Raw genomic sequence first — 13,735 nt, 5'->3', positions numbered from 1 at the left:
TTAAGAAATTGGGGAATCCCAGAAGAGGCTGAGATCAGCTGCTACTCAGAAAGGATTGGAACAATAAGAAAAAAAAAGAAAAAAAAGGCAAGATCCGGCTTGCAATCTGCAAAGCGTATACCTATGCGGCAGACACTTGTGGGTTCTTTTGTGTCCTCTAACCCTGAAAATCTGCCTTCAAAGCAGACACTATGGGTTCCTCTGCATCACCACCTAAAATAAATCACGTGCTGCACAAGTAAAATTGGTACTAATCTCAGAGGCTCACCAGTTTGGCTACACTGTTCCAAACTCAGAATGTAACAGCATAGTACTTCTTACTAAGCACCAAAGTCAAGACTCAAATTACAGGTGACGTTTTTTTCCCCTCATCGAATTTCTTGACTAAAGCAACAATCATCCACAAACACAACTGCTCCCTCATAGCCTGGCTGTGCTGTCCTAAACTAAAATTCAGAGGAATAACCAGGTTTCAGCACCTCATGGTGTGATACTCACCAAGATGCGGCATCAGGGCGGCTCCTTTGTCCAGTGCACCATAGATCACAGCTGCTGCCGCACCCCTCCTGGCTGCAACGTTGATTTTTTCAGCAACTTTGCAGTTGCCTTTTTCAATCAGTGCTATCCATGGTGCTTCTGTGACGGTGAACTGGGTATCTTCATCACAGGCTTGAAGATTAGCAGATTTAGGAATGCCCACAAGCCCTCGAACACTAGTTCGAGGAGAATGTAATCCATACAGGCCACATACGCAGTGCTCTGAAACAGACCTGTTGCTAGTGTTGTTGAAATAGAGTAAACTTATAGAGGCATGCACAGAAAATGCCTCTGTAGTCTTGAATGGAATACTAAGAGCCACCATGAGGCAGAAAAAAACTGAAGTCATATGCTTGCTCATATTAGCACAAAATGTAGATGCCTACAGATATTTTCAGCTGGTGCTGATTGCTGTCAGCTAACAGCCTACCAAGGAGTCTGAAATTTCAGTTCCAACAGCAACACCTGACACCATGCTGGTAAGCCCTTGAAGTGTCAGTGAGCATACCCGGAGACAGGGCTGGAACCTGGAACGCAACACAATTGACATGCCTAGCAACGCAGCCTGGACAACCTGCAACAAACCTGCATCTGTAACTTTCTGGTCCTTTCTCGCACAGCACCATTCTCCCTCTCCATCTCTCCCATTACTGCACAAATTCTAGCTCTGACTAGCACCCTGCTCCTGTTTCAACTTCAATGCCACTTCAGAGGACCAGGTCATCTTTCATTCGGTGTTGTAAGCTCAGAGTTCTTCCCTCACAACGCCATCTGTGAAGCAAATAGCCTTGTTAAAAAAGTCAAAAGTGGCAGGAGGGAAATACTAAAAAAAATTTACCCATCTTACGGACTAAGATAACCAAGTAATTTCCCACATTTCTCCTTTTGGATTCTTTCGGTCATCTACTCTGTCAGGTCCAGCTTGTTCTGGTGTTTATAATGAAATGTTTTAATATTGACTTATAACCAATGCAAGAGATGTAGACTCACCTAAACTGATCACGGAAGCAAACTACCTCTTTCAGCCCATTTTCACCCTTGAGCTCACTTTCAAGATTTACATTGAGATGTTTGAATTATTATCACACAGATCTCCATTTCTGGATGTAGGCTCTACAGAGTCTTTCTCTGAATTCAGTCAGTGTTGTATCCCATAGCAATTACTAGTATCAACTCTTGTTTCCTTCCATTAGAACAGGAAAAGGAAAATCTTACTAATGTCAGAACTCTGTAGTTTGTAATGAAAATAAAGGGAAAATTACGAAGCTCTCAAGATTTTTCTCCCGTTTTCTTGCAAAAGTCATGCTGCACACAGTGTTGAAAGCCAGAAGAAGCTGCAATCGGTGGCATATATTTTGATGGAAGCTTGACCTAGTTCTTCTGTAAAGATTCTTTAGAAGAGTAAACGTTAAACATGACTGGGGAGAAGATTCATGGAAAAAGGAAACAGCTTTCAGAAGTGAAAAGAAAATGAGAAGAAATAATGCAAGATATTTACACATATTAATTTATTTATTTATATTCTCCATTTTTCAGTGTTACACTAGTTCTACATCACACCAATTAAAACCTGACCTTACCTCTAAGATCTATGACTTAGCAGGTTTTATACACTCAAAAGTACCATTAGTTACATACAGTTTACTTTCCTCCGATTTTATTTGAAATTAATGCTGGAGACTAAGAAACATGCAAATGTAAGATTTTAGAGTACAGTTCTTTGGCTGGATATGAATTCTACAGCTAGGAAATATGCTCTGATAGTATTTTTCCCTCAGCAGCGGCAATAAACAGCAGCAAGAAAGATGATTCCTACGACATTTTGCAGGAGTAAAGATGCTGTATCTTGGCTTAATATGGCAAAATTAAGATGTTTTTACAGATTCAGGATTAAAAATACTTTGGTCTTAGACCTATGTCAATAAACACCAAGTTAAATAAAACAGCAAGTAGTTTCTTTCGCTACAGTGCTGGTTTGGCAGGGATGAGGGAGACCGGCAGAGTGGAGGAACCATATATTAACACTGCAACACTTCAGAACTTAAGTTGGCATATTAAGTTCACTGTAACTTATGGGGATGGGGTAAGTGCCTCTACAGAATGACCCTGAGTATTGAAATTCCAAGTCTACTGCAGGCATTAAATATTTTCTAGCTGCGCACATCTATGTTACAGCCTGTACTTCTAACATCAGGACTTCATTCTGCAAGAGTATCCCTTTCCCAGCTTCTATCATGAAAAATTTCAAACAACACTTCTGTAAAGCATGTATTATACACATTCCACACCTTTCTGAAATTTCTTTTAGAGTTAGGAAGCCCTAACACATAGAATAAAATTATTAATGCTACATGTTTAAAGTGTAGTAAGCAGTGCAATGCAACAAACAGCCTTTGCTGCTTCTGTTGCACGGGATGGATGGAGTGGCTAGAACAACTGAATACAGTGGCTCTGTGCCAGTTTTAGCCACAGCAGTCCTTTTGTACAAAGATAACGACTTTAAAAATTACTTCTAGAAATATTGGTTTCATTAAAATTAGACTTCGACCTGAAGTATATCTAAATAAAAAATACTGGCTGACACAGTCAGCAGGGCTCAGTTTGGTACACGAAGTGCTGGTGCTATTCCCTCTCACCCTAGAGCAATGGGCTCTAATCTTCACATACCCATAAGCAACAGAATTACACAAGTAACATAATGCAAGCAACGCTGTGCTCTTCTTGGGTCGGTACATTTTCGTTTTGCCTTCTGTATCAACGTACTCCGACAGGCATGGGTTGACAAACATTGCTCTAGAATTAATACTATATGACTCATACAAAATATAAACACAATACAGTCACATTTGATACTTAGTTCCTGTGCAATTTAAGTTAAATTTTTCTCATTAATACATTTTTAAACTGTAAACCACTAGAGACTGAAAAGATTTATATATATATTTTTTTAGAATATCAAGGCTTTTACTTTTTATCTGGTTACCTATGAACTTGTACTATAATAATGACAATTACATTTCTCCTTCAATTACCATTAACTGAAGTTAATGTAGTCCACTGTCCCCCAGGCAGATGAGTGAGCTACTAGTTGAAATAGATACTCCTCGATTACCAAAAGGGCAGCTAAAATGTGCCTAGAAGTTTTGCACAAAAGAATGAATCTGTTCCTATAAATTAACTGTGTGCTTTGGTCAATACAGTACAATTTAATTGGCAAGCTTCCATAATGCAATCATTTCTTCTCAAAGGACTGAATTGAGGCCAGCATTTCACATGGACAAGTTGTCAAATAGCAGTTGTTTTAGCTCCTGTTTGAGAATAATTTCCTAAGGATCCATCTGTACACATGTTTTGAGGCTTTTGGCATGGGAGGAAAAAAGTGGGGCTTGGTTCTGAACACAGCAGGGGCCAGCCAGGATTTAGTATACAGGCAACAAGTTGACAGAACTTTACAGTCTCTTGCTCTTGAGGAAGTAGCGGCTCCTCACAGCTGCTGAGCTCCTTCATGTGCTCAGAAACAGCTATTACTAAAGAGGATTTCGGTGATTAACAGGAAAACACACTAACGATGTGACAAACTCTGTTTCCTGCCATGCTAAGCACTCCTTAAAGACATACTTCTCTTGCAAAGCTAGAATCAAGTTCCACTAAAAAAGCTTCTTTTTAAAAAATAGATATGTTTTAAAAGATTAATAAATAAGATATGCTTAAAGCCTTGGGGTGCTACACTTGCTACCCAACACTGTATATTCAAAAGCAAATATACAGAACCACAGCAGTTGGCCTTGCTCAGGTAAAAAGAACTGAAGGTAGCTTCTTGGATCACTGAGTCCAGTCGCCAGTATTAAAGGCACCATGGAATTTAACTCCTTTTACAAACACAGCACAGCTTCAAGCCTGAGAAGCAGTTCGGCTGCCCCTAGTACCCCCCACTAAGAGATCACTATAGAACATAACAGATCTAATTCTCAAAAGGATACAAGATTCCAGCCTAAATTTATAGCACAGACAATTAATCCTTTTGCAAACACTGCCTTTAATATTGGGAAAGCCTGCCTCTTCTCTCAGTTCTCACCCTGATAAATATATTTCCTGTGTTTGTATGTGCACAGATGGAGAAAGAGAGATGACAATCAACACTCCTTGGTATCCTATAAGAAGGTAAATTCACTGTATTGCCTATTCATTGTTCTTGAACATAAGTGACCAAGACTTGTGTAATATCTTCAAGACTACCAAAACATGAAGGTAACAATCATCCTTCTCAGTTATATGGATGACCAATACGGTGGCTAAGAATCATAATTTTATGTTTGTGTCTGCTAGTTCTAGAAAAGTGCAATGTGTAGAGGGTGTAGTCTAGTTACAGCAGTTTTATTTCCCCCCTTCTGAAGTATATAAATTTGAAAAATAAGTTATTATATTACACTGGATCCATCACATCAGGTTCCACTGTCTCGTAGATTTTGCTCAGAAAGACTTCCACTTTATCATCACCCAAGTGACAGATGTCCAAGATGCAGATAACATGTTTGCTGTCTAGATCCATTGCTGCTTTTACAGTTTCATCTAGAATTTAAGAGAAGGTGTTTTAGTGTACATACAGGAAAAAATAAACTGAATTGACACTGTTTTCAATACAGTAATGTGTATATGATCAACCTTCTTTCAGTTAAGAATCTCATTCTATTAAATGCTGGCCTACTGCGATTTTTTTTTTTTTGGTAGACTTTTATTAGTAAATTCAATCACCAGAAATGACAGCATCAGAAATTAGATATGGAAAAGCTGAAATATACATTACTTAACCATTAGTGATTCCCTGATTTGACAGCGTTATTCAAGGAGAAGTAAAGACGTATTTAGATAAAGTCAGGTCTTTCTATATAAACATGCAGGAAAACACAATGCTTATATAGCACTTTAAAGTATGATGCATGTTAATAATGTTTACCATACTAGTTGTGAGGTGCTAGGAATTAGAAGTGTAATCTGAAGGAAAATAATTCAATAGCAGGGAAATACTTCAGTTTATGGGCACTGTAGGTTGCATTACAGCAGCTGTTCAAAGTGACCGATACCAGTGAGCGGACCGACTGGCAGGAATGCCACTCCATTACAAAGCAGATCAAGCCAAACATTCACACACTCAGCCACACAAACCAACTTCAATGTCAGCATAATTTTGCATCAACAAATAACTACAAATACCAGCTAGGTCACTTGGTATTTTAATATCTAAACCACAAACTCCTATCTTCAGAGTATGAGAACAGCTTCAGTAAAAACTGCCGTGAAAATTCAATATTTCATCTGTTCACCAAAGATGGTCACAGAATTCAACTATCTTTCACTGAAAAGGTTAACAACAGCGACTTCTATAGAGTATAAACTCTTGCATTGAAAGATAACACAAGAAACTATAAATGAGTAATGTCAGTCAAAGGCAGTCTCACTTGAAAGTGGAAACACGTCATGAAGTCTTCCGCTGCTAGTGGACTTCTGCTGACATGCAGAGATGCCGCTCATACATGACAATAATGTATCATTTTGAAAGTCTTCCAGTTGAAATAAGTGGGGATCTTCAGTACAAAGCAGTGGAAGAAATGCAACATCTACAGCTACATCGTGGTTTATACCTGTTAAAAAAAAAAAAAGTATGTTTAAGTTAACACAAAACTTCATTTTCAGCCCGTCAGCAACTTCATGCACCATTTCTTCTTTTTTTTTTTAAAGCCAAACTATTGCAGGCTGAACGCCAATTTATTTACTTGTTCTTTGTTCATTAGTTAATAACAGGTCTAAAAACGTATATGTATATATATTTATACAAAAGTACATTCAAATTGATATTATGTTGTAACATACTGTGATTTAAGGTCAACAATGCTGTCAGCTCAAAAAATATTAAACCAACATTGGAAGCCATTTCACACTACTTTTTAACTTTATCGCTGCTGCAAGGGCAGAGAAATTAATTTTACAGCCAGTGTATCTATGCAGTATGAGGTGCAGAACTCGTGCTACTATCATCTTGTATATTCTAAGTCCAGGATTCTAATGACTATAAATATTCAAACACCTTCCTGCAAATCTCCCTTAGCCAATAATGGAAACTTAAATTATGGGAACTTAAGGTGAGCATTGTTAGGCCATGCAATTTCCTTCTCCTTTTAATGGGAAAACAAAATCAAACATATTGATATCCCACAGTAATGCTAACAGATGCACACCAATATGCATATTTGTATTTTAACAAATAAAGATCAATCAGCTGATGCTTTGTGCTGACAGAAGCAGCAGAGCGCAGTTGAGTATAGCTAAAATACAGCCCTTTGCCTTTCTTCCATAGTAAAAAACTATTTAGGAGCAACACTACTCAAAAACCAGCTGAATGAGAATAAAGGTCAAAAGAAGCATTTATAGGTGTCCTTTTCCCTTTAAGAACACAAACTTTTTTCTGATGAATACCTCTCCAGCAAGAAAGTCAGCTGACAATCAAGGGCAATTGAATAATTTACCTCATTATGTCAGACTGGTTGAATACTGAACAGGACCCAATTGTAAGAATCGGTAGCTTAAGGACTACACACATTCTTCAAATGATACAGATGAACCTATACACAAATTTGCAATTATATGAAAAGTGATACTAGAACCAAGATACTCAGTCATTTTGTTTAAAGGTATTTTTAATATTTACAGCTTTCCAGTAAAAAATTATCCTAAAACACAACTAACAAAACCCTACAATGTCACTCACTCATTTTTTTTCAACGTCAAGAATCAACTGATTAGAGAAAACCATTCAGTTTCTGACAAACCTTCATGTCATTCTCAATTTAATGTCGCAAATATCTTAGTGCTCATTTAACTGTTTTTAGAAGCTGAGCTACCAAATACTTACCCAGAACTGTTACTTCATAATACCCGAAGCCACTAGCACTTTTAAATTCATTGATATTTTCACCTGTTCCTGTTTCTTTTGGCTGGTGCACTGCTTCATGAAGGTTGTACTGTTGCATAAGTAAGTCTTTGTGCACATAATCAAATTTACGTGGGATGCTTTCTGGGAAAATTGTGCTGTGATGCAAATATTTCATTAACTTGTCTTTCACTTGAGCCCACAGGTCACTCTCCCATGAATCACAAACTCTTCTAGTCTCTTCAGTTTCCAACGTGTCACTCATTCTTTCTCCATCTATTACAAACACAGAAAATACTTAGTTTCTTACACGCTCGTAGAATTGTATCACTTCTCTTCTAGGTCAGAAATATTTTCATTGGAACATTACAACTACAAAGACATGGCAGAACATTCAAAACATACAACACAATGAATTAAAACAGAGTTGGAATGTAAACCGTTAACCTTAGAGGCTAGACTTGTAGTAAAAAGACTTAATTCACCACATGAAGAGCATCATCGTGACTTGTTTTTGGAGAGCACGTAACTTGTTTAATGAACAGCCAGAAACCATGAAAACAAGTTTAATATGGGTACAAGTGAAGGTAAGTTTTTCCATCCCTTGGACAATAACTATACGCTTACATTGAGTACCATGCTACATTTAAATTTTCTTGCTGTACAGTGATAGCTCCACTCTTCTTTCCTATTACGTGTCACTTAAGATTGTTAGTGGCAAAAACTTACATAACCAAAACTTCCAATTCTGAAGCCAATCCCCTCCCCCTCCTTCGATCTTATCAGAAAGTTAATTTCAAAATACTCCCAGTACAGCCTTGTATCTCCTCCATCTCCTGTGAAACAACTCCTCTCATCTAGTAGCCTTCTGAACTGGGTATATTGTCCACCCCAACATGTCTCTGTGAACATACGCTGTTTTACTTTACCTCTTTTTAGTGTCATAACTGCTATGACGGAGTATCAGGATGTACATAAACGAAGAAACCAGAACGTACACAGACAAACTTGACGCAACATTTGCAAGAACATTCAACAAGGGAAATAAGAATTCTGCTGCATTGAATTAGACAACAGCGGACAGTGAATTTAAAGAAAACTGACACAAGAACTTAAATTGAAAGTGTGCTCTGGGCTGCATAAAGCAGTCTGCAGTATTTTTTTCCTCACAGAACTGGAATTCATCATATAAGGTAAAGAGGCACATGAAAGCTGCTACATGAAGAAACATTCCCATTCTCCCCCCCCCTCCCCCCCCCCCCCCATTTTATTTGGAGAATTACAGCATTCTCTACAAGCACAAGGAGTATATATATAGTATAATACTATACATTAGCAAATAAAGTACAAAAAAGTTTCAGAATGTAAGTAGTGGGATTAAAAAAACCCACCTTTGTCTTTCTAGAACTTCAGTCATGACTTTACTTTTCTATCTCAATGTTATCACTGCTGGTGTAATTTGTGTGTCTTACTTGTATGCTCATTATTAACTTAGCATAAAGAGATGGGTAGTTAGGACAGCACAGTAGCAACAGCCACCACTGGTTATATATAATAAAAATAATATATATATTATTAAACAGTGAGATGCCGAAATCTTTAACAATCTGACCACACTTTAGAAGAAACATAAAGCAAATGTTTGACCTCCTCTGGCTCCAGAGGGTCTCTTGGCAGCGAAGACTACCTTCTTCTTTAAACCAATCAAAAATACACAAATGCCTATGGTGAACTTTAAACACGTATTTCCCACAAAAAGCAACTGAGATGAACCTATTTTGAGTTCAATTAGCAGAATGATTTTTTTTAATCTACTGTATAATTACAGTATACAACAGGATTTTTTTAATGTAAAAAATTAGAAGTTAATTTGGTTATCAGCCTACACTGTTACTATAAAGTTTCTTTCTTGCAAAGTTTTGTTAGTAAATCTGAGTCAATACATTTCTGCTTTACAGTTACGTTTTATGTTATCTTACAGCACCAACTGCAATCTTTTACTCCTTTGTAGCTCTTGCAAAAAATAGCACCTGCAGTAAATGAAATTCTAGTTAAGTGAACCTTATCCTCCACCCCCAAAATATTTCAACATTTAAAAAATGAATTTTAATAATATATTTTGTTTTGGATATCTCTATCACCTCTTCCTGTACATCTATTCAATGAATACTCAAAAAGTGTTACTTTGATGCAGGCTGATACGATACAGAGCTGCTAAGAGACAGAAGCATCAGCACCTCTAATATACAGTTATAAAGGGGCGGGGGGGGGGGGGCAGGAATTTTCATGTTTCCATAAATAGGCTCTAAAGGCAGTCTCCCTTGCTGGTATTTAAAACCCCAAAACCTCTACCTGGGACCATGGTAACAACACTATGAAGCTTAGAGCATCACTTTTCCATTTCATATGGTACCTATGACCTGCATATCAGTAAATGGAAAAATAAGTATATGATACATAATTAATAAACAATTTCAGAATACTGAAATAAGGTATCTTCAAAAACTGAAGGAACATAGCAAAGAAAAGTTTTCACTTTGATATACATACAGCATAATTAGTAGGCTTGTTAAGCAAAATATAAACATGCTGTTATTTAGATAAAACTAGCATCGGCTTAACAATTAGTATTTTATGTAAGACTAATAATATTGCCAGGAGGACTTAAGTTATGTGAGAAAAAAAAATATGTGTAACATTAGTAGCTACATTTACTGACACATTAATATAATTATAGCATACTTACTTTAGACGACAGATTGATTCATTTATTTTGGACTACACTCAGCCAATGGAAGTTAAATAGGGTTTCACATGCAGTGAGGAAATACCAGTGTAAATGATATTTTAATTTAAGAATATAAGCATCTAAATGTATCTGTATATTAGATATAAATATTTAAATAAAGTATCTATTGAAAGATTTCTTTAGTAATTAAAAAAATGGGAAGATGTACAGTGAAATACATGCCTCATTCCTTTATCTGCTTTTAAAAGGTTGGTTTTTAAACCACATAGATTTATTCATTTCATGAGATCTACATGATACCCCAACAATTCTAGAGAGACTAACAGTATAGTACAATAAACTCTACAGCTACCAGAACTTCCTATAAAAATAAGATCAGGTGAGGACACTCAATCTCATTTCTTGTTTTTAAAAGCAACAAGAAATGTCACTGAAGACTAACAACCAATAAAGTAATTAATTATCAAACTTGCTTAGGGATATGCTTTCTTACTTTTGAAGAACAGATCTCTACATAGTGCCTGAGGCTGCTCTTTCTCTGGAATAAAACTTTAAACAGTTCCCTATACAAATTTTTCGCCAATTTGAAAGTCTCCTGATCATTTCAGTCTCTTAAAATATTAAAACACTTGGGAAAATCAACTGTAATTTCTATTGCTTTAAAGCAGCATAATGGAATAGACCATCATCAACAGGCTACAAAGACAACCTATCGCAGTCATTACTAAATTAAGATGAACTGCTACCTTGCAAAAATAAAAGGGTGGACAACATTACACATAATATAGCTACACACCAAAGTAAATTGGGAGATGTTAATGTTGGGACAGATGCTAGTAGTAGACAAAGTTTTAGACAAAATTATATGACTCTGTGTATTGTCAGTTTTCAAAAGAGGAAAACATGTCAAAATATTTATATCAAATAAAAAAACAGACCAAGCTGCACATAATGACAACTGACAAGTTAAATTTCTTTCTCCATCCAAAATAGATGTCAAGAAACTAAATGCATGGAACATGGGTGGGTTTTTTTTCGACTGCAGAGGAAGAAAGAAAAATTAATATTAACTTCGAAAAACCTCTAAACAAGACATCATTCTTATTATTGGCTTGTATGTTTCATCCATTTCCTCCCCACATCTTCTATTTGTCTTTTTAATTAGGTACTCACATAGCTTTGAAGCTACCTTCCCAGAGAGGGACAATTTTATCACAGGCAGATCACTATAGCAAGAAAACTGTCAATAGAAAATGTGACGTCTTATGCTACTAAGTGCTTCTGAAGTACAAAACTAACTTAAAACGTGTATAAAGCAACACTGAGAATTTATTCCCCACACTGGAAAAAAGCCCACCACTGTCCTTCCAGCCATCCTTTAGAACACATCAGGGACACAACTGAGCAGAATGACATTAACAATATGTTGCTACAGTGGCTCCCTAAAGGTTGATGCAGCCGGATGTACAGAACTGTTTTGACAAACACGGGTTAGATACATGCCAACAAACACGGGTTATAAGGATATCTTTGTCGCCTGTTTTGCACCTGAAGAGCAGAAGCAGGCTTAAATCTCCTAAGGTTACGGCAACAACTATTTGCAACATACCTGTGCAGCACTGTAAACTGTCTGATACAGCCTGTCCATTTTTATCTTGCACAAAATCTTCATGTTGAAATTCTTCCAAGCTATAAAAAGAAAGTTATAGTGTGTGTGTAGATATATATTTTTAAAACCTATTTAACCTCAAACACTATGCTGCAAAAATTCAAACCTTGACAGATTTCAAGTGATAAATGATACAAGCTTGAATGAGTGAGCACTAGTACCTGGTTTCATATCACCAGACTTGTAATACAGCAGCTTGACATAATGAGACCTACTACGCTCGGTAAATCACTTTTGAAGAGTCTAGGACAAGAACTGCTGTATTTCTTCGGTTTATGAAGCAGATAGCGAACTATTTTACACTCAAAACCCAGCGTTTGTTGCCCTCTACCGGGCACCGACTGGCATCAGCGTGTGACAAAGCTGAGCAGCACAGATGGCCAATAGGTTTATGACTCGATTCTAAAAAATGGTTGCACAGCATGCTGCTCCACTTTCACATCAGCACCCTTCAGCAATCAAAACCAAAGCATGAATGGAGCGGTGCCATCACTCCAGAATCCAAAATGATAGAGAAATTCCAAATATATTTTTCCCTTTGGATACACTACCGTGTTGTAACAATCAGGTCAAATCAAGCAAACTACGTTTTTGTTTACTTTCATTTTTAACCATGAAATTTTGAATTAATGGTAAGCAACTATTCTCTAACACTCTCAAATGAATTACCAAGGATATTATGCAGGAGACAAATATAACAGATACTCTGCAGCCACAACACGGTAAAATAAGCTCTTAAGCTCATTCATTCTTTTCTTTGCTCTATTCCTCTTGCTATAAACTCAACATGATACCTGTATAAACTTTGGAAAAAGACTATCTTGATTATCTTGCATCACAAACTGAGACATGGGCAAGACCTTGTTAAAGTACCATTAAAATTCCAGACTACCAAAGTAGTTACTAAAAAAAGTTTTTAACTGTAAATACGCAGACAGTAGAAAAGGAATCAAAGACAAACATGCTGTTTGGTGGAATATTCTCTATTTCAGTCATAAGGATGTACAGGGTTTTTTTCCCATTTTTCCCCATTTCATACTAGGATATATCTGGAAAATTTCAAATCAATGTTTCATAACAAATGGCCAATATCTAAAACCTAGTGAAAAGATAAAAGGAAATGCATTGTGGATTTTGAGTATGAAAGCATGTTTTATGAAATGCACTATCCTCATGATGTGGACTAAGTACTAGAGTGACTTTCTCGTGATCTCCAACTTAGGCACAAAAGAATCCCCACTCCAGAAGCACAAACTGTGCAAATGAGGTTCCAGCCACCTAGTTTTGTAAATAATAATAATAAAAAAAAGATGCCACAGAGAACTCTAAAACAGCATGACCCTACTTGCATCCCACCACTCACACAAGCTTCTGAGTATAGAGTTGTGCTGAAGAGGCTGGTAAACAAAAATTGTGTTTGTTTCTATGTGACCTTGTAGTCCAAAGTATTTTTCAAGTTTTCAGGTCCAGGGCAACCTCAGAAAGGTATATGCAAGATGTCAGATCTAAGTTTATGCAGTGGTATTTTTACATTTTCTGATGAAAGGCAGCAGGCAAGTTTGTCTTTTTCTAAGATGACAATTCAGTAATTACATTGTACTTTCTGTGGCATTATTTCTAGATAAAAGAATGTTTCTGTGAAAATAGTATCTTATGAAGAATTAATTCCCATTTCAAGAACCATAATGGAAAGTAATTACTGCGTATGCCTAACAATAAATTGAACGTTTACATACCAGCTATATTAATACATTTTCAAGCCATTAGAAAACATTTTCAAAAGTATTAACAACAGTAGTCCAATTAAAAATTAATGTCCACAAAACCAATTCTCACTTTTGAGATTTGGACTTCT

The 13,735-nt window shown here is 36.6% G+C and overlaps 2 protein-coding genes across 3 annotated transcripts in view; both read right to left on the bottom strand.

Moving 5' to 3' along the window:
- The window catches only part of RNF128 (ring finger protein 128), a 41,583-nt gene extending 40,004 nt beyond the window's left edge, over window positions 1-1,579 (bottom strand). Inside the window, exon 1 of the mRNA XM_037408278.1 lies at window positions 499-1,579. Coding sequence (XP_037264175.1) covers window positions 499-898 — 400 coding nt within the window. The 5' untranslated portion in view covers window positions 899-1,579. The remainder of the gene's footprint in view (window positions 1-498) is intronic.
- A 449-nt stretch (window positions 1,580-2,028) lies between these two features.
- Window positions 2,029-13,735, bottom strand: part of RADX (RPA1 related single stranded DNA binding protein, X-linked) — a 28,571-nt gene continuing 16,864 nt past the window's right edge. For both annotated transcript variants that reach the window (XM_037408229.1, XM_037408230.1), the window contains 4 exons: window positions 11,821-11,900; window positions 7,445-7,738; window positions 5,994-6,176; window positions 2,029-5,106 (listed from right to left, as the gene is read on the bottom strand). In XM_037408229.1, the coding sequence (XP_037264126.1) occupies window positions 4,961-5,106; window positions 5,994-6,176; window positions 7,445-7,738; window positions 11,821-11,900 (703 nt within the window). In that variant the 3' untranslated portion in view covers window positions 2,029-4,960. The remainder of the gene's footprint in view (window positions 5,107-5,993; window positions 6,177-7,444; window positions 7,739-11,820; window positions 11,901-13,735) is intronic.

Source organism: Falco rusticolus, chromosome 14 (assembly GCF_015220075.1).
Source record: "Falco rusticolus isolate bFalRus1 chromosome 14, bFalRus1.pri, whole genome shotgun sequence".
Classification (NCBI taxonomy): Eukaryota; Metazoa; Chordata; class Aves; order Falconiformes; family Falconidae; genus Falco; species Falco rusticolus.
The sequence above is the reverse complement of the archived record's forward strand: the minus strand, read 5'-3'. Positions and strand labels throughout refer to the sequence as shown.